This window comes from Heloderma suspectum, chromosome 10 (assembly GCF_057233095.1).
Source record: "Heloderma suspectum isolate Gila_16-S chromosome 10, 16-S_ref, whole genome shotgun sequence".
NCBI classification, from domain to species: domain Eukaryota; kingdom Metazoa; phylum Chordata; class Lepidosauria; order Squamata; family Helodermatidae; genus Heloderma; species Heloderma suspectum.
This window is the reverse complement of record NC_139467.1, coordinates 28,035,197-28,056,175: the sequence shown is the minus strand read 5'-3', so window position 1 is coordinate 28,056,175 and position 20,979 is coordinate 28,035,197. Positions and strand designations below refer to the sequence as shown.

The 20,979-nt window shown below is 40.0% G+C and overlaps 1 protein-coding gene across 50 annotated transcripts in view; it reads left to right on the top strand.

Moving 5' to 3' along the window:
* Positions 1 to 20,979, top strand: part of EPB41 (erythrocyte membrane protein band 4.1) — a 174,363-nt gene that overhangs the window by 116,857 nt on the left and 36,527 nt on the right. For 48 of the 50 annotated variants that reach the window (XM_084815649.1, XM_084815666.1, XM_084815671.1 and 45 more), the window contains 8 exons: positions 2,679 to 2,851; positions 3,643 to 3,759; positions 5,716 to 5,835; positions 7,464 to 7,589; positions 10,144 to 10,355; positions 13,773 to 13,814; positions 14,589 to 14,651; positions 19,703 to 19,882. In XM_084815649.1, coding sequence (XP_084671775.1) covers positions 2,679 to 2,851; positions 3,643 to 3,759; positions 5,716 to 5,835; positions 7,464 to 7,589; positions 10,144 to 10,355; positions 13,773 to 13,814; positions 14,589 to 14,651; positions 19,703 to 19,882 — 1,033 coding nt within the window. Of the gene's footprint in view, positions 1 to 2,678; positions 2,852 to 3,642; positions 3,760 to 5,715; positions 5,836 to 7,463; positions 7,590 to 10,143; positions 10,356 to 13,586; positions 13,644 to 13,772; positions 13,815 to 14,588; positions 14,652 to 19,702; positions 19,883 to 20,979 lie in introns of all 50 variants that reach the window. The other 2 variants (XM_084815676.1, XM_084815675.1) reach the window with 2 other exon arrangements.

The following is a 20,979-nucleotide window of genomic DNA, read 5'->3' as shown; positions in this document are numbered from 1 at the left end:
TTATTTATTTATTTATTTATTAAATTTATTAATCGCCCATCTGACTGGTCACCCAACCACTCTGGGCGATGTACAACCCACCATAAACAATTTAAAACAATAAAATTTTACCATAAATTTTTTTTAAAAAAAATACCCTAACCCACCCCAAATGCCTGCCTGAACAACCACGTTTTTAATGCACGACGGAAGCTCATTAAAGAGGGGGCATGACGGAGTTCCCTAGGGAGGGAGTTCCACAGAGTGGGGGCCACCACAGAGAAGGCCCTCTCCCTCGTCTCCACCAGTCTAGCTGTCCTGGCTGATGGGACAGAGAGAAGGCCATCCGAGGCTGATCTTGTTAAGCGGCCTGTCTGGTGCTGCTGGAGGCGCTCCTTAAGATAGGCTGGGCCGGAACCATATAGGGTTTTAAAGGTCAAAACCAACACCTTGAATTTGGCCCGGAAAACAACTGGTAACCAGTGCAACTCCTTCAGCACTGGAGTGATGTGATCTCGCCGGCGGCTGCCTTTAATCAGGTGAGCCGCCGTGTTCTGTACCAGCTGCAGTTTCCGAACCGTCTTCAAGGGTAACCCCACGTAGAGCGCATTACAGTAGTCTAAACGAGAGGAGACCAGGGCATGTACTACCAATGGGAGCAGATGGTCGGGAAGGTAGGGGCGCAGCCGCCGTATCAGATGGAGTTGATACAGCGCTGTCCGGCTCACAGCTGACACCTGAGCCTCCATGGACAGCTGGGAGTCCAAAATGACCCCCAGGCTGCGGACCTGGTCTTTCAAGGGTAGCCGTACCCCATTCAACACCAGGTCAACATCCCCCAGCCTCCTCTTGTCTCCCACCAAAAGTACCTCGGTCTTGTCAGGGTTGAGCTTCAGCTTATTCCTCCCCATCCAGCCACTCACCGTCTCCAGACATTTGGACAGGGATTCTACGGCCAACCTTGGTGAAGATTTGAATGAGAGGTAGAGCTGAGTGTCATCCGCATATACAGGTTCCAAATGATAATACTAACATACAAGTCAAGACCTGCTAAAATACTCAGGGGGAAGAGCGGTGGGACTGGACTCAAAAGAAGCATGCCCTTTGAGCCCAGTACTTCCCTTTAAACAGTGATGAGCAACACGCAGATCCTGGGCTGCATGTGCCCCCTTCTTTTGTGTGGCCCTTGCCACAACATTGAAATTTGGTGCTGTGGCAGCAGCAATTTTTTTTTTTTAAATGGTCGGTTTGCCCCCAAATGTCAGCAGCAGACCACTATGCAGTCTTCAAAAGGACAAATTTAGCTTGTTTTCAGTGTAAATTTGTCCTTTTGATGGCTTCATAGTTTGCTGCCAAATTTTGGTGGCATGGCAGCAGCAGCAGGAGTGCAGCCCTTGGTGGGGAGGAATCTGAGGGGCTGTAAAATGGGCCCCAGACCCCTGAAGTTGCCCACCCCTGCTTTAAACTATGAAGACAGAGTATGCATCCTCAAAGCCCAATTCTTCTCTAGTCTCTTTTAAGCCCCATGTTGAAGGAAATCCAGCAGTGGGCTGTATTTATCACTTCAGCTGACCAAATTCCCAGTCCTAGCTGCCCGACGCTAGCAGATGCATGTTGCTCCAATTCCCTGCTATTTTTCCCTGGGAGTATGAGTCTCCAACTTAAGTGAATACTCTGTCCTTCACTTTTCCCTTTCCCCTCCAATTTGGGCCTTAGATATGTCCACACACAGACATCCCACTTTATTAATGTAAGAAGTGTTGATACCTAAGTCAGTTGACCATATATGTTGGTAGAGTTGAGCAGAAGCCTTTGAATTGTACAGAACTTTTCAGGCAAGAAGGTTGAGACATTATACTCATAAGTGAGTAATAAAAGGTAGGCAGTCAACTTTTTCCATAATAATAATAAATGAATTTACTGAGAGTAGGATTCCCTTAATTGAGAAACAGTGTGGTATACTGGATAGTATGCTGTATGACCTATGTTCAGATCTCTACTTGGCTTTAAAACTCAGAATGACCTTGGTTCAGTGATTATCTTTCAGCCTCACCTACCTCTCACAAGATGGCTGTGAGGATGAAATGGGATAACACCTTGTGCATTGTTCTGAGCCTATTGGAGAGGAAGGGTTCAACTGTAATGAATAACAGAAAATAATTTACTTAATGAGCATATATAATTTCTGTCATGAACTAACTTTAGAATGTTTGTATTCGTAACATTTCAGGCGGTGTATAATAATGTGTTCTTCATTATATGTATACTTGCAAAATCCTGATTGTTATTAGAGATGGGTGTGCATGCAAATGGGAGAACTGTATATTGCAGAGAATTGAGAAGGGGATGAATAATGCATCTCTGTGTGCACAGTGATGAGTTGCACCCTCCCTTGAGTCCCTGTTGATGGATCACTTGAGTGGATTTCTCCCCTACTGCAACATTATTCCTAAGTGCAGCAATTTATTTTCCCTGTATGAGCAAATGGCACTCATATGTGGTAAAAATAAAGGAGGGCACTTGGGGGCACCATTGGGGTGCTGCACTCACCCTGTCATGTTAAATCAGAGGACTAATACGATGGTTCCTACTGATTTATGCTATGCAGGTAGTTGCCATCATGTTGGATCTTATTTTATTTGGCACTATTGATTCCTTGGTTGGAAATGAGTAAAATTAAAACACTGTGTGGCTTTTAGGCTAACATCCACTGAAGCAATTCCCAAGAGCAGATTCCTGGTATTGGGCTCTAAATTCCGCTACAGTGGTCGGACACAGGCTCAGACAAGACAAGCTAGTGCTCTGATTGACAGACCTGCACCACAGTTTGAACGGACAGCAAGTAAGCGGGCCTCTAGAAGCCTTGATGGCGGTGAGTATCTAAACTTTCTCCAGTTTGTCATAAGGATCCCCAGATTTCAGTCTTAATCTGTAGATTTACTGCCTACAGATTCTGCTTAGCGCTTCAGTTTAAGTTGTTAAGATATTCATATTCATTCTAAAGTTGTACTTTACCAATTGATATTTGAAATAATTAATTGGTTTCACAAGGTCATTAATTGTGTGTGGCATAGAAGAGGAAAGACTTTGGGATTCAGTAATGTAAGGCTTAGTTCTTACCTTACCTTGACTGCATGGGAGCAACTTTGCTCCTTTCCACACTGCTGGTTAATGTGAGGAACCACTTTCTTGACTCCAGAGGATTAATGCTGGTGTGGAGAAGAGCCACAGTGTAGGGCTCTTCTATTTAGCCCAAGGCTTCTTATGTTAACAGGTGGCATGGGGAGGAGTGGCTCTGTAACAGTTCCCATGCTCATGGGATAATGTAAGAACTGACCCTAGAATTTTGAAATGTTCATAAGCGTAGCACTTAAATTATCCTAAAAGAAATAATGGTATGCATTCTAATGCATCCTTTTAGATATAATTGACAATTGTGCACTTGGTGAGATAGAATTCTAATGTCCTTTCAGATTTGGAAGTAATAGTCTTGTAATTAAGGCAAAGTTCCACTTTCCTTAATCGCCCTACTGAAAGTCAAATTGAAAAACCAACAACAAAGAACAAGAGCAAACAATAATTATATCCAAACTGAAATCTACAACCTTCTCTTTCTATATACTGTGTTCTGTATATTCTGTAACATGTGCACAATTTCTTCAGCTAAACGTGGCTCTCAAAAAATTGAGTTCAGACCCATAAAGGAGGAGAAGCATGAGGATGTGGTGTTGGTTGGGGTTCCGGAATCAGAACCTGTGGAACAGTTTCAGGAGAAGCCAGGTATCATTGTGGGTAGCTCTGATTCTCTCTCCATCTCTCTCTGCGGTACCTTTTCTATCTTTTCATGAGCTGAGACATCTTGTCTCTGACTTTTCCTTCATAAAGAAATAACATGAGACTTCACTGGTCAGAACACTGCTGGTCACTTCTGTACTTCAGTCTTCAAAGCCCTTCCTTCAGCAAACTTCAGTGGGTTGGGAAAATGCTTTGCACAATGGATTAATTGTCACTTCTACTTCAGATCACCCATCAGATTGTATTTTACCAGATAATGTAACAGAATACACTTTCTTCTAAGCTACTTGTGAAGTTAAATATCTAGCACAATTCTGCCACCTGCACACTGAAATAGTACAAAGGTAGTACAACATGCTTCTGTATGTGCTGTGGTGCTGTTGTCTTTGTAGAAGGATGCCAGCTCTCTCAAGAGGCTTTGTTCAGCCTCCTAGTGTGTAGGAAATGATTCTCCGGTGTTCAAATATAAACACTAGATTTTTGAGAAAGCTGAATTTATGCAGAAGGAAATATACAGAAATAATCCTATTTCATTTGTTGAGCTACCTACACCAGGTGAACTACTTACATCAGTGAGCAAAATGCTCTGACTAGCTCCTGTTGTTAAGAAGAAGTGGCAGAATAGAAGGTTAATGTGAAGAAGCAGAATCGAGACCAAGTTCAAGACCTATTACTACAGAAACGTACTCAGCTATTATAACAAATGAATTCCAAAATGTGTATCAGAAGAAATGTTATGCAGTTTCTAAGCATCACTTCTCTGAGAAAGGAAATGTCCAAAAAAGTATGCCTTTAGAGACATATCTAGGTTTTGGTAAGAAAATTATTATGACCCTATGAACAGTAAAGCTTTAACAACATTGAAAGTAGCAAATATGTCCTATAATCCTGGGAGAGTTTGAATATAATGTTAGGACTGCAAGTATATTAATATTCTCCCACACAACAATTGAAAAGGACTCAAATATGAAAGCATGGATGTGAGGTGGGGGGACCTCCATCTGAAGATCTCTTCCTTCTTTTCAGATGTGTGCATTAGGTGGTTAGAACAGCGCAAACAGCATATTTGTGTAGCACTATAACATTCTAAATTCTTCATGTAGGTAAAACATAAAGCCCTGTTATAGCTTAACTAAACTCCAATTTATAGAAAGCAAAGATAGCTGCGTTGGTCTGTAAGAAAAAATGCCAAAATCCACAATTGGTGAATATCTTTATTACGACCAACCAAAATATCAAAAAGTACTGAGCAAGCATTCATGTTCTCCAGAATTCATCATCAGGCTGGATGGTATAAAAGGTGGGGGAAAGAAGGAAAACCAAGTATGACAATTAGGCTAGATATTGTAGCCATTATTAGTATTAGTATTTTATTATTTACATTTCTATACCACCCAGTAGCCAAAGTTCATTGGGCGGTTCACAAACAGTAAAAACATTTAACATACCATCAGAGGTTAAAAGCCATTTACATAAAAACACACAAACAGGCAATATACCCAAGACATCATATATCTAAAACAACTTCAAGCAAGCAATCTCAAGCAATCAACCATATCCATAAGACAATCCAGGATCGATTAAAACAATAAGGTCTATGTTTAGAATCAGTCTCAAGATGGATATTGCAGACTAAATGAATAGTCTGCTAGGTGCTACAGGTATCAGGTTATATCTAGGATTCTTAAATAAAGAAGAAATGGCTGATCCCCATTTTTGAAAACATAAAGTCTGGCTGGGTCTTCTTTCCCCCACCCCCAGCTTTTTGTACATCCAGCCTTATGAGTTCTGGAGAACCTGAAAGCTCCCTCACTGTTTTGTGACACTTTAGTCCTAATAAACGTATTGCTGAACTGGGGATTTTAAAGTTTCAACATTATAGATAGTGTGTTTTTTAATTGAAGCCATACTGGTGATATATTAACTATGCAATTCTTCTAGCAAAAGATACTCTTGAGAATATTGAAAAACAAATAGTGACTGAGGAGGAGCTGAACTTGGAAATGTTTAAAGTTCCTGATCCAGAAACAAAATTAGTGGAACAATTAAAAAAACAGCCAGGTACAAGTGTGACAGTTTCTCATTTCAGTGTGGTTCAACATTCCTTACAGTAGTAGCTAAATCTGCTTTTCCCCTCTTCTCTTGCATGTAAGCAGTAGTATAAATCAGAGGGCACCCAGGCATTTATTTTCCAGTGCTGTTGTGAACCCAGTTAAGCCAGAGGAGGCGTTGCTAACTAATTCAAAAGAGTAGAAACATAGTGCTGGTTAATGAGATACAGGGATCAACAATACCCATTGCTAAGGTCTTGTTAGTGTAATCAAATGTTGGAAAATTTAAATGCTTTAGCTGGGATGTGGAGAGCCATATGTTTATAAAGAAACAGGCTTTTGCTTATAGAGCAGCCATTTTTTTCCCTATGATAACCTTGTCCAGAGCCCTTTTCTATGCAGAAGCCTATTTTATTCAGCTAATTATGCAAACAGCTTGTGCAAAAGTTTGTATGTCCCCTGTATGGAATCTCCTAAGGGGCATTTGGTTCCCATCTCCTGAGTATACTTCAGATAATTAAAGGATCTCTCATTCTGAGCGTTACTCTCAATTTATACGGCTAGTTGGGATGTCACGATTGCCCCCACATGGCTCCTTCTGCCAATGGGAGCAGCTAAACAAACCATGGATCTTCAGTCCATTGTTTGTTTACCATGATGTGATTCTGGCTTGTCTCTCCCCAAACACACAAGAGTCATAAGCCAGCAACAAATCATGGCTTATGAATCTGGTTTATTTGGGGAGAGACAAGCCAGAATCCCCAATTCAGACATCACACTAAACAAACCACAGACTTAGAATCCATGGTTTATTAGCTACTCCCACTGGTAGGAGGAGCCAGTTGGGAGCAATCGGATAGTTTGCACCACCATGCTTGCTAGATCCTGAAAAGCCAGGATTCTCCAGGACTCTGGCTTATCATGATGTCCAAATTGTGCTACAGAGAAGGGTACAGAGACAGGCAGGCAGGAAGCCTGCAAAGCTACAGATTTATTTATTTATTTGTTTGTTTGTTTATTTATTTATTACATTTCTATACCGCCCCATAACTGAAGCTCTCTAGGCAGCTTACAAAGATTCCCAATCTTTGTTGCGATCTTGCAGCGTGTAGATATATATGTTGGGGTTAACATGAAAAGAGGCCCATATATACCTAATTTTCTCTTTTTCAAATGGTTTCCTTGGGAATTAGGAAAAGGTAATGCTTGGGGAGGGAGGAGTTTGTAGTGAATTGCTGCTTGTGAGTAGAGGGTATAGATACATTTCTCAGAGACAGGGTCTTTCCTGAACATTTGATTCCTAATAATAAGCAGTGAGCAGTGTGTGCATGCATGTTTACTTCCACTGTTCTTGCTCAAGACAAACAGTTGTCGAACAGCTTACCAAACATGAAATATGCCACCTTTATAAATAAACCAATAGCAATTCTATGCTGTTTCTGTCTGTATGTAGTGCATGATTTACTGAACACATAAAAGGACATTATTGGAATCTTATTTCTCAAAACTTAAGATGAGACTTAATACTCTGTAGGGTTAGTATTTAGGCAAGACAAGCTCTGCCTGCACATTTACTCCCCAGTCGTTTTTTTCCTTTAATTCTTTGAAGTTTTTAAATGCATGCATAACTTTTTTTAGCCATACATGTTCTTGAAATGTTTGACATAAGCACAATAAAAGAAGAGGAGGAAGAAGAAAGAGCAGTTGTGGTGCTCGATCTAGAACAAAAGCCGCTATTTCTTGAAACAGTTCAGGAGGAGTCAGGTACACCAGTAATGGTTTCTCACACTTTGTGGCTAATACGTCCTGCTTTGCAGTTAATATGAGTTCTCTCTCATTTACCACATAAGAATTCAGTAGTGCTCATTACAATGAGCAACACATACCAGTGGCATGGCTCTGTCACAGAATGGAATGTGAATGTAGGGGGAGCAATAGTCCCTTCAAGGAGCTTAATATTATATTGCTTTATGGAAGAATTTAAGTGAATTTGGTTCTTCTGACACTATATGGCATTGTGAAAGTTAGGAAACATCCAGAAACAGCACCTCTGAAAGGGGCTGTATGTGGATTGGATGCAATTCTGTCCTTTGTGGTATGCACGCTCTGCAGCACTCATGCTATGCTGTACTCTAGAGCAATTGCATGATCAGTGTGGGTAAGCATGAATTTGCAGTGGAAGGGTGGAGCAGGCCCACAGCGTGGGGGAAAGGAAAAGAGCCTTTGGGGGCTAGCAAAGACGTAACAGAGAAAGGACAAAATGCACGATCCCACAGCCTGCTTACAATTAACCACACATTAGTACTTCCAGTTTAGTGCTAAAGAGTCAAATCTAGAGTGTGAGAAGGGTTGGTGTCCAAGATCGCACTTCAGCTTGAGTATTACTTAATTTGTGGATGATCAAGTATACTTAACTGATGAAACATATACAGTTTTTGGATTTAGGCTTTGAAAATGACTTTTGTGAGGATATAGGACTTTTTGGAGAACATATAACATTGTGGACTGCTGAGAATTTCTAAATGCTTGTTGGGTATCCCATACAAATTTGGCATTAATTGGGTCAGTGGCAGATGCGACCCCCTGTTGCCTCAGAGCTCTTTGTTAGGGTCCCTTCTGAAGTTGTTGTTACAGTGTGGAGGTGCTACAGCTTTAGTTCTTTTCTGCACTGCAAATAGTGTCAGAAGCTTCAAATCATGTGGGATGAGTCCATGATGTGGCTCCTTCTGCTGCTAGCATTGCCCCAGTTTCCCGGAGAGGTAAAGTTGGTGCAGGAAAGAACCACTTCTAAGGCTCTTCCCACATAACCTAGGGCTTTTGACATTCTTCCTGCAGAAGAGGAAGGAGCTGGGACCTGGCCACCCTTCCTAACAGAGAGATGCCAATTCATTTTTTAAAATTTATTTATTTCATTTCTATACTACCCAATAGCTGAAGCTCTCTGGGCAGTTCACAAAAATTAAAACCAAACAGCACACAATGAAACAATATAAAATATATAAAACATTAAAACTGCAGTATAACAGTACAACCAGAATAAAACCTAGCAGCAATGCAGGGATTTAAAATACAGATTTAAAACAGCAAAGCTAAAAGTCTAGAAAGCTAAAATGCTAAAATGCTTTGGAAAATAAAAAAGGTCTTCACCTGGCACCAGAAAGAATCCAATGTAGGTGCCAGGTGAACCTCACTAGGGAGCTCATTCCACAGCTGGGGTGCCACATCAGAAAAAGCCCTCCTCCTAGTAGCCACCCGCCTCACTTCCTTTGGCAGGGGCTCATGGAGAAGGGCCACTGAGGATAATCTTAAGGTCCAGGCAGGCACATATGGGAGGAGGCGATCCTTCAGATAACCTAGCCCCAAGCTGTTAAGGGCTTTGAATGTTAATACCAGCACTTTGAATTGGGCCTGGAAATGGACTGACAGCCAGTGCAGCTGGAAAAGTACTGGCATAATATGAGCTCTCTGGCCAGTCCCTGTTAACAATCTTGCTGCCCTATTTTGGACCAGCTGAAGTTTCTGGACCATTTTCAAAGGCAGCCCCACATATAACGCATTGCAGTAATCCAGACGAGAAGTTATCAGAGCATGGATAATCGTAGCTAGGCTCTCTCTGTCCAGATAAGGGCGTAGTTGGTATACCAGCTTAAGCTGATAAAAAGTGCTCCGTGCCACTGAGTTCACCTGTGCCTCATGTGACAGTTCTGGATCCAAGAGCATCCCCCAAACTACGAACATGATCCTTTAGGGGGAGTGCAACTCCCTCCAGAACAGGTTGAATATCACCTAGCCAGGCAGACGAACCACCCACTAACAGTGCCTCTGTCTTGTCTGGATTGAGTTTCAGTTTATTGGCCCTCATCCAGTCCATTACCGTGCCCAAATTTTCAGTTGGACAGAAGATTCATACAAGTTTGTAGTTGGCAACAAACTCAAAGGGTGTAAATTTTCTTGTTTGGAGTGTATCATTAGGAGGTTAATAGCAGTAATCAGCTGGTAATATATTAGTGAATATTATTCATGCCATAATTAGCCATTTATTACAAAGACACTTGAAAGCTCTTTACACAGTGTGGTGCTCACTAGCATTAAATGTGTGGCACTCTGGCAGTACCTAATTTTGCTTTCTTAACTTTTTTGTTCAGTACTTGTTAAAAACAAATTCTCGGCTTCTGCACTAAATATGCCAACTGCTTTGCACATCTTTCTTTTGCAGTGCTGTGACTTGAAAATACTTTTCCTCCTCCCTGCCCCGCTTTGGTGGTGGGGATCTTTATCCCCCCTCCAATTTTGCCTAAAAAATATTATTTCTACTCAGCAGTAGCAGTGGTTACACCTGATCGAAGTCCACGCCCTACATCTGCACCAGCTATTGCTCAGAGCCATGTAATTGAATCAGCTCCACCAGCTGTACTTGATACCAAGGAACCAGCCATCCCTAAAGCTGAAAAGGAAGCAGTGAGAAAAGAAATAAAACATGAAGAAACTCTACCAGAGAAGGCCAAAACAGAGCTGCCTGAAGGATTCCAGGTATGTTATACCATTATTGTGAGCCATATATCATTAGTTTGTGTGTGAAAGAAGTATAGTGGTGGAGTGGCATTTGTATGAGATTTGATCCAAGTCAGGGCCAGATCAAGGCATCTTGCTGCTATAAGCAGCCTGTGAAAACATTCCCTTAGTTTAGAGTTTGCCATTTATTCTGTATTTTCACCCCATACTAGAGGGCAGGTTACAGCACTTGCCCAGCTCTGTTGTCATTGCCTCCTGATGCAAAAGAAGAAGGTTCAAGCCCAGCATTCTTGTCCTCAGTGGCTAAACAATTTCCACTTGTGACTGATCAGGACATTTCTAAAACTCTCCTTCCCCATGGCTGTTTTCCTTTCCCTTTTGATTCCAAAGGTACCACATAGGCCTCCTTCTCCAACCTGACTATTCTACCTAACAGGGTGACTGTACCTTCCAGCTCTATTTAGTTGCAGTTGGAGAGACTTGCCACACCCTCTGGCTCTTCTCTGACACCACTTAGGATCCTTGTGGGTTTCCTCCTTGGCCTCCCAGCAGAGTTACACTGTCGAGGGTTGCACCCCAGTATTCACCCCAGACCCTGTGATCCTGGTACATACTTGTCAGATTGGCACCCCAAGTGACTACACTGGTTGCTTATGCAGTCAGAACTCTTGTGATCCCAGTGCTTCATTTGAAAGTAATAAAATATATTTAACTTCCATTGAAATCCATGGGAGTTAAGGACACAATTAAGTACTTAATTCCTATTAATGTTGACTGTACTCACATGTGCTTTTACTTTCTGATTGGGCTCAGTAAGAACACTAATGCGATTAGAGGTAAGAAGGGATCTACTTTCCACACTAAAAGTTTTGATTGTAACCCTCTTCTGATTTTAAACATCGTATAAAGATTACTTCAACATTTCATAAAATTTGATTTGTCATAAAGACAGAGCATGAAACCAAAATAGAAAGGCTCTAAATACAATAGAAAGGCTCTGTTCTCAGAAGTGCTACAAAATTTTATTCAGGCCCAATGTGTTTTGGAAACAAAATTTCCTTCTTCAGGGGCATTTGGCAACCTGTAAAGGTGAACTCTTTGACTCACTCATTCACTGAATCAATTCTCAATGTGAGAAAAAAGGTACTGCCTTAAGTATAAAAGGTATTGCCTTAAAATTGCATTTTTATGGTGACATTGACATTTTATTTAATTATGTGAACATGATTACGTGTCTTACATGATGATCTTTTATTAGTTTGATTGCTTTTTAATATTTGACATGGGACTGTTTTTAAGCATTAGAGACCTGTAGCCTAAATAAATAAAATGGCTGTTTAATTTAAACTAGGAGCAGGTAACTTTTTTGGGCCCATGGGTACATCTGACATTTTGAAAAGGTGTCCTGGGTACCACTACAAATTGATGTGGGGGGCATGGCCAATCCGCAATGTTTGTTTGTTTACAATATTTATATATCACTCCATATCTAGAACAGGTTTTGGAGTGGTACAAAAAATAAAGCAGTAAAATAATAAAAATATTAAAATACCACATGGAAATTATACTTGTTTAAAAACACAGTGCCAATAAAAAACCATAACTGGTCAGTTAAGGGCTGCCTCCTGGAATAGTGCTGTTTTCAGGAGGTGCCGGAAACAACACTGTTGGTGCCTGCCTGACCTCCAGGGGCAGGGAATTCCAAAGAAAGGGGGCCACCATGCTGAAGGCTATTCTCCTGGTGGACTCCAATCGGACCATAGGTCCATGTGGAACCACCAAGAGCAAGCCCTCTGATGACCTCAGTTACCAGGCAGGTTAGTAATGTTGGCCCCGCTCTCTTGATTCTGACCTCTTCTCCCACCCCAGATTATGGCAGTTCTCACCTTCTCCCCCCGCCCCCACTGTTTTTAGGCAGGGCACTTGTCCCCACCTCTATTCAAATTAGTGGAGCAATATAATATAACCTTCTCCCCCCGCCAAGCCATTTTTCATCAGGAGACTTTTGTCTCCTCCTCTATTCAAGTCAATGTCACTTCATTTACTTTAAATAGAGGTGGGGGAAAGTGTGTTGATCAGGAGGTGAAGGGGCAGTGGTGGTGAGTGGAGGACAGCCCAAGGGCCTGGTGGGCAGACTCGAGGTTCTTGGCAAGCACCAGTGAACCCATGGGTGCTGCATTGCCAACCCCTGATTTAAACCAATAAGTGAAATTCAGGCCTTTCCCACATTTTTTTGATCCTCACTTCCCCCTTAGAATTGCCAAATCATAATGTTGCAGTGACAATTGAAGCCACAATGGGTAGAATTCCCCTGGCAGCGTCTTCTAGAATTAGCAGTCCTGTGTCTCTTGGCTCCCAGGCCCACAATCTACAGTATTCCAAAGCTCCCTTGTATGCATATCAGTTGTCCACACAGTCCCTTCTGTTTCTAGGCCTTACTCCAGCCTTGTTTTCTCCTTGGTTCCTCATGTCTTCAACTCCACGGGCTAGAGGAAAGTATCTTCCATTTACGGAAGGGCTGTTTTACACCATGTGTTAAAGCATTGCATGAGAAAAATGAAACTAAATCCAACAGTGTTCTTCTAATTGTACAAGCATAAGAAGAGTTATACGGAACTGACTTTTTTAGCACAAACTGTTCTGCTAGTGATTGCTTACACAAATGTTTGCAGAGGGTGTTGCTGACTATTTTTGTTCTGCTCCCAGTTCTTTGAACCCAGCAGCACATTTGAACTATATATTATTTCAGGTTTGTGCTTAAAGACTGCCTCCTTTATTCCACTTCCTTGGCCATTCTATTTCTAGGTTCCCTTCCTAATCTCTTCTGTATCTCCCATTCCTCCCCCACTGCCCCCATAGTATACAGAACCTCCTGGTCTTAAGTACCATGAAGTTTTTTCAGAGCCCCTTGTTATTTTCTGTCTTTGATGCAACTATGAATTCATCAAAACATTTAAAGATATATTTTCAGGTATATAGTTGTATAACATGTATTAATATTCTAAACTATTTACTGAGAAGAGTTTAAATTATTGAGTGCAAAATAACTTCTTAAAAATTATGCTGAACTAACAAATTGTCACTGTAAGGTATACTGTCACTTATTTCTGTACCTCTTCAACAGACTGCATGTTAATGCATGTTTACACAATGTTTCAAAAACAAATGGCTGTTTTTGAAACAAAGCTGTCTCAAAAAGCCTACTAACAACAACAACAAATGTTTTTACCGCTTTATTTTTTAATGTAGGTGGGGAAAGTGCATATCGAAGTGTCAGTACCCACCACAAATGGTGACCAAAATCAGGTTTGTCTGGTTAGGTTGCTTGCATTCTTGCCTTTTTTTAAAGAAAAAGAAAAAAGGCTAAAACATGAATGTTTCAAAATAAATAAATAAATCCACTTTTTTGTCTTTTTAAAAATTATCACAAAACAGCAGCGTGCAGAAAAAGAGGAAGACCCGATAAGAATGAGGAAGGTTAGCTGTTTTTTTCAATTCCATCAAAGCAAAATTATCATATCACTCATGCATATGTGATGTATTTAAAAAGACAGTGTTCCAGTTTCTTCATGTGGCTTTATTTTAGTCAGTTGATGCTTTTGTATAAAATAGCCTCCTTTGTCCAAAATTAACCGGATGAAGTTTTTTAAAAAAATTCTGAATAAAAACATATTCTACACTGCATTTCATAGTGCTTTACAAAACTCTAGCAATACTTCCATGAGAACTGTGAACAGTCAGCATTTCAGGAAGTGAAAAATATTCGACTGTAGAAGTAATAAGATATGAAAGTATGTTAGATTGTAAACGTATGTTGGTATATCATGTATTAATAAATCCTGGTTTTAAAAATGCTTTTTTTAGATACACTGGGAAGCCAGGAGGACAGTTCTGATGTCCTGCACAGCTGTGCTATTTAAAATCTGTTGCCTTGTACACAAAGTACTAGATCACGTCTTTACAGCAGGAAGGCTCACAAAACAAATAGGCCAGTGAAGCTCTGGGGACTGTCTTTTTAAAGGAAACTCATTACATTCTCCCATAATTCATGAGCAAGACCTTACACTTTCCTCAGATCCTTCACATGATCTTGTGGCTCCATACTCTATGCCCCATTGGCCTACCACAGCTCTCCAAATGTTAATTTAACCTTTTTCGTTTTCCAATTTGCAAATTCCTGCAAAAACAACCTTTTAAATTTTTTTGTGCTTTTTTGTTTGTTTGTTTCCCCCCCTTTCTTTCAATTCACAGAAAAGATCAAAGAGACTAGATGGTGAAAACATTTATATAAGGCATAGCAATTTAATGTTGGAGGTTGGTATGAATTTGAAGCTTCTTTCAGTTGCCTTTGCCTGGACCTTCTGCATTCTTTGCTGAACTCTTTTTCCTCTTCTGCTGCTGCATTTGTGTTTGGGGTGGATTTTTTTTTGCATGCTGCATGAAGTTGTGTAAAATAGGCTTTTGCATGCCAGCAATAAACATGACACTATGCAGCCATTTTTCCGACCTGTTTAGATTTTTTTCTGTTGTGTTTACCTGAAAATATGTGATTGAGATACTCCTTCACTTAAGTGTATTTCTAACAGTTCAGTAACTCAATTACACGGTTGTCTCTAAATAGCCATCTTCAAGCCAGGGCCCCCAGGGGTATGTCTCACACCAAGGAAGTAGCCAGGATTTCAGAGCTGTATTTTGTGATGCCATTCTGTTACCTGCAACCCCAGTGCCATCTTGAGGATATTTAATTTGTGTTTATTCAGTACACCAAATGTGTGTCCTGATCTTTACTTGCTTTTTTAAAATGGCTTTTCATTTTAGCTAGAGGAACAATGATTTGATATCAGAAAAGTTGCTAGAAATTAGGATAAGACTTTTATTAGGACCAACTAATGCGTCATCAAGCAAGGAACAAGCATTTGAGATCATCAGAACTCTTCTTCAGGCCCAAGGTTAAACGAAAACTAGAAAAGGTTCCTGGGCAGAGTGGAAAAGCCTCAGTCTGCACTTTGTAAGAAGGGCTAAGCAGACTTAATTAGACTTTGCTAACCTACCTCAGAAAATTCTCTAATGTTGTACTAGAGAGAGAGAGAAAAAAGAGGATGTTCTTCTGTTTTTATTTGTTATTTATTATTACATTTATATCCTGACTTTTTTTAACCTCTTGCGAGGAACCCAAGGTGGATTACATGGTCCCACTCCTCTCCATTTTATCCTCACAACAACCCTGTGAGGTAGGTCAGGGTGAGAGTCAATGGGGCTGTTCACATGTAACAACAACCTCTTGGTTTAAGAACCGATGGGTTGTCAGGGGCACATGGATGCGCTGCCTGCAGTGCCCCTGCCTGTTCTGCTTTACTCCACAATCCACAATCAGCTCAGCAACCCATGATTGGCTCCTGCTGAGTGTGATGTCCAAACAGGGACTGCTGGATTGTTTAGGGGCTAATCACTACACCACACTGGCTTTTGAAAGTATAGAAGCAAGTAGTTATTTGGAAATGTTTCTGACACTAATTGGAATGTGGGGTCTCTGTAAGGCAGAGAGCAGAAGTGAAGAAAAGTATTGGCCAAACTGGAAATGAAATTTCAGATGGTGCACTAGGTAAAGAATAAATGAAGCCAAATTGGGTAGTAATACCTAGTGACTGGAGGGCATGTCTCTTCCCACCCCACTGACAAAGTCCCATTGTTAGGTGACTGGAGGTTATCTTCCTCCAGTTCTAGTGTCCTCCTTCTGGACAGTTAACTTCAATATTCTTCAAAACTACCTGCAACCTAGCAGAATTACATTTAGCATTCTTGCCTTAACCTTCGCTGTTTTATGCTAAGGACCATGGTCACAGTTCATTGTGCTCTACTGTATGCTCAGTACTGCTACTGAGCCACTTGTTTTTAATCAATAGAATGTACATATCCACTGTAATTGTAGCCTCTTGTAGTTACTTTCTCTAAAAGGGAGCAGGACTGGTTTTAAAAATGGAGTGACACCGGTAAATGATCAAGGCAAGGGAGCATGCTAAAGACATCATTTAATGCATAATTTAACATTCCTGTGACTATCCTACATAATAGGATAGACATAGGAAGTCGCCTCATACCATGTAAGACCAAGCCATCTAGCTTTGTGTTGTTTACACTGACTGGCAGCTGCTTTATAGGATTTCAGACAGGAGTCTTTCCCAGCCCTACCTGGAGATGCTAGGGATTGAACCTGGGACCTTTTGGTGCAAGCATGTACTCTATCACTGAGCTACTTCCCTTCTCAGCCTACATAAATGTATCATATCATGAAGCTATGAGATGAGGGAAGACCAGAATAGTTGTAAATCTCCATGGGATGAAAAGGTAAAATCAGAGAAGAATTATCAGATGAGCTTGGCAATATCAGTAAAATTATGTAGAAATATCATTTTCTACCTCCCCAAATGTAACAGATTCTTCAAGAGCACTTAAAGGATTGGTGTTAGAAAGTTCATTTCTTAAGTCTCCAAAGAATTTTGAAAACAGGAAGTAGAATGTCCTCACAGTAGACTTTCTCTGAATGCATATTTTAAGAAATGCACTTAGCTGCTTCTGCATCAGAGAGAGGTTCTTTTCCTTTCGAAGTACAATTCACTCTAGTTCAACTGATTTAACTAACAATTTCTTGTAATTCTAAAGTCACTAAATTTTCTGTAACTTTGACTACATCTTGGCTACCTTGCCTGGATTATATTTGTATCCTACATCTACAGGGTCTTGGAAAGTGCTGAGCATTCCAATCACATATTATTGATACTGGAAAATGTGTGGCTTCATATACTGACTGTATTCCTGTGTGTTACATGTTTATCCACAATTACAGAAGCAAGAGTTTATAGGAGTTTCTTGAATAGTGTCCTTTTAAAAAATTGCACTAACTACTTCTTTGACATTTTAATGTAGTGCTTTGATTGCTACAATGCAGAGCTTTTGGACATCAGTAAAATGGTCTGTAATCCAGTCAACAGGAGATCTTCTGACAAGAGGCACTGAAGATTTCACCCATGATCTTTTAGTCCCTCAATCAAATTGTTTAATCTATTATCTCCTCCCAGTAGAGGTTTTTAATTTGATGTGTTTGTTTCTTTGCAGTACTGTTATCCTCCTATTGCCATACAAGGCTGTGTCACATAGCATATGTGATCCAGTGCCTACTACTAACTCTTTTTCACATGCCTGATCTGACCCTTAACTGTTTTGTTGCAGTTGTTCACAGTTTTTGTTCACCAAAAAAAGTGGCTAATCAGACAGTTTGGAATAATTGCCTGCTATTCTTTTTTCTTTTTCTTTTTGGCTCTGTGCATTGGGCAAGTAAGATGGGTTCCCTCTAACTGTGTTTAGCAAAAACAACCCGAAAACAACCCCCGTTCTACTGAAGTTCTTAAGTATATGCCTTAGCTAATCAAAGAAATCAGATGAGCACAACAGTAATTAAAAGAAGTGCAATAGGCACAATTAAACTTATTTTGAGATATAGCTTACTACTGTTTTCAAGTTGTGCTATTCATCATAGATTTAAGCCACCATACAACCCTTCAAAACAGTGGCCCAGGTGGTGGGGGGGGTTTGCTTCTTCAGGCATCTTCCTCATGTGGGTGATGTTGCTGTGAAGCAAGCGCAACTTTAATTTTTTATGGGTTATTTATAGAACAGTGTAGGATTTTACAAAAACGGCCCACAGAAATTGACTGTTTTGACTAGGACAACTTTTTTTCTGCCCATACTTGTGGAATAAAACAAAAACATTAGGGGATATTAATATGTTAATAGTACAGCACCTCTCCTTTCCTCTCCGTGGCTGGTAACTCTGCCTAAATGTTGTTGACAACCTACTTAATAGGACATAGCTATCAGGCATTCTTCATCAGCACCCATACCCAGCTGCTTGTTTATTGGCTTTTTTATGTCCCAGATTTTCTATGGGCCCTTCCCTGGCTGTATCTGTATGTATTATTTTTTCCCAGTAGCCTTTTGTGTATAAGCATTTGGCCTTTGAAAATCTTACGACTTTAGGTCTTAGATACTACATCACTGGCACAAGTAGACCTAAGGGGTATACCTATTAAATAGAAATATGCCATCTATTTTTATGTAAGAGTCAGTGTACACATTCAGAAAAACTATGTCGCATAGCTTTCCTTGGGTCTGTATCACTTCAGAGTTGTTATGATACACCCTTTGGATATTGATTTTGAGACAAAGGGGCCTGTGGAGATCGCACAATTCCCAAAGCAAAAATACAGTCCAAAGGGGAACAACCCAGAGATATACCTAATGCAGAAGATGTTTGCTGGACTCTTGGTCAGGGACTAACAATTCAGACTTTTCTTTGGGGAGTCTGAACTAGGGATGTGATCGCCTGCGGAAAAAAATGAGAAACATTATGGGGGGAAATTATTTATTTTCCATTTTTTTGAAGGGCCCTTTTTGTTTTTCTTCTATCCCAGATATATATAGTTTTCCATGAGCAGGATATTTTTGTCATTTGTGGGATTGGGTGGTATTCAACCATGTAGTCCCCCCTTCTGCATTCTTAAATAGTACAGTCCCAGGGAGACTGTTTTATGTATTTTTTTCTAAAGATGATAAAATAAATCGCCAAACCATTTTACAGTGGAAAGTGCAAGGAGGAAGTAACATAATTTTCAAGATTTAGGTTCACTAGTGACTCTCTCTGCCTGTTCTATAGCAGGCAAAATTTACCTTTTGGCTCTTTTCAGAAAACGTGTGTGTGTGTGTGTGTGTGTGTGTGTGTGGCTTAAACCAATTTACACTAATGCTTTTGCCAAAAAAAGGGTGCAGAGAAACTGCTTTTTTATGCTCAATAAGGTATCATACAGTGTAGGAATAAAGAGATACTGGAATTAGTCTCTTATAGTGCAATCCTATACCTGTCTACTCAGAAGTAAGTCCCACTGATTTCAATGGGGTTTACACCCAGGTAAGTGGGTATAGGATTACAGCCTTAAATATGCTAATAGTATTTGTTGTGCATTGGGGGATGTATAATAACTTACCTTTCAAAAGTAATAGAAAATAGGGGAAAACAATGCTGAATTAATAATTGAGAGTTAATTTTGTTAGACTAGATAAGAAAGAGTTGGTTGAAAATTATTCTTAGATTTACTAGGGGAATGCCTTTCGCTCACTAGTAAAATATGTCCCTCCATATCTAAGGGAAGAAGAAAGGTTTTGTTCCCAATCTACTTTAGTTCCGATTGTAAGTACAATTAGTGGAGATTGAGCTACTTAGTGCAGCAAATTTGATAGCATGGGGGACTGTAAATACATTTTCAATAAAATTTTCAATACTTTTTGTTTTGGATTTTTTTCTTAAATGATAGGATCTAGATAAAACTCAAGAGGAGATAAAGAAACATCATGCTAACATCAGCGAACTGAAGAAAAACTTTATGGAATCGGTTCCTGAGCCACGGCCAAGTGAATGGGACAAGCGCCTCTCTACTCATTCTCCCTTCAGGACCCTTAACATCAATGGACAGATCCCCACAGGAGTAGAAGGAGTGAGTATTCTACATAGCATGTAACTGGTGATTTGTTTGGCTTTGTTCTTAAATAAACGAACTTTTAGTTGTCCAGGAAACAAAATGCCATTAGAAAAATGAACGAAAGATTAAGCAGGAGTATTTATGGTTTGTTACTGATTCATTTTCTGTATATTGAATGGGATACATTTTCACATCTTAGCTGACAATTTTTGTCAGCGTTTTTAAACCACTTTTCCTGAAGTGATTCTTTCTCACATCTGTAAGACTACTGCAGAAGTCAGGGGGTTGAAAAGTCATAGTGTGACAGATCATAATATATTTTTATTTATAGCACTTCTCTCAAGTGAGACCCATATTAGTTGACAATTTTCTTGTAATCTATATTATGAACATCTCTGCCATTAACTGTCATTAGAGGGCAATTGTCACAACCCTTCAAATAGTGATTCTGTATTAGTAATAAAATATCTGAATATGTTTTTGAAACTTATTATGAAACTTAGAATTATAAACGTTGCAGTGCAATTGTAGTTACAGTTAATTGGATTCAAAGGTGCCCTTCCACATTGTAGAAGGTGTCTTCCATTTTCGTGAGAAAAAGTTGCATGACAGAATGGTAAACGAAATCCAACATCATTTTTCTGTTTGCACAAGAACTTGTGAAACCGCTTGCACGTGCAGAAGTGTGAGAACTGCTGTAGAGCCTACCTGTTATAGTACTCTCTGAACTCTTGTGCATGTATTGTGGAACAGTGTTAGCAGCTATTTCCCTTCTGATAATGAGTCTCTGGATCCAACCCGGTAGCTTGAATGTGATAATATATGCAGATAATTAAATTTCCAGTTGCAATGAATACTGCTTGTAATTTAATATTCAAGGCATCTGGTATTTTTAATGTGGAGTAATCTTAGAGTATCCAGAAATTACTATTAGGTAATTAGTTAATGGGGAGATGATGAGAGAGAAGGCAGGGGGGTGACAGTTGATTTTAATTGGATTTTCATTGAAAGTTAAAAATGTGAAATGATGAATCCTTGTTGATGACAGTGAAACAGCATGCAAGACCTCATAGCTGGCTCCTGGAGCTCTGATCAAAGTAGCCTTTCTGCAG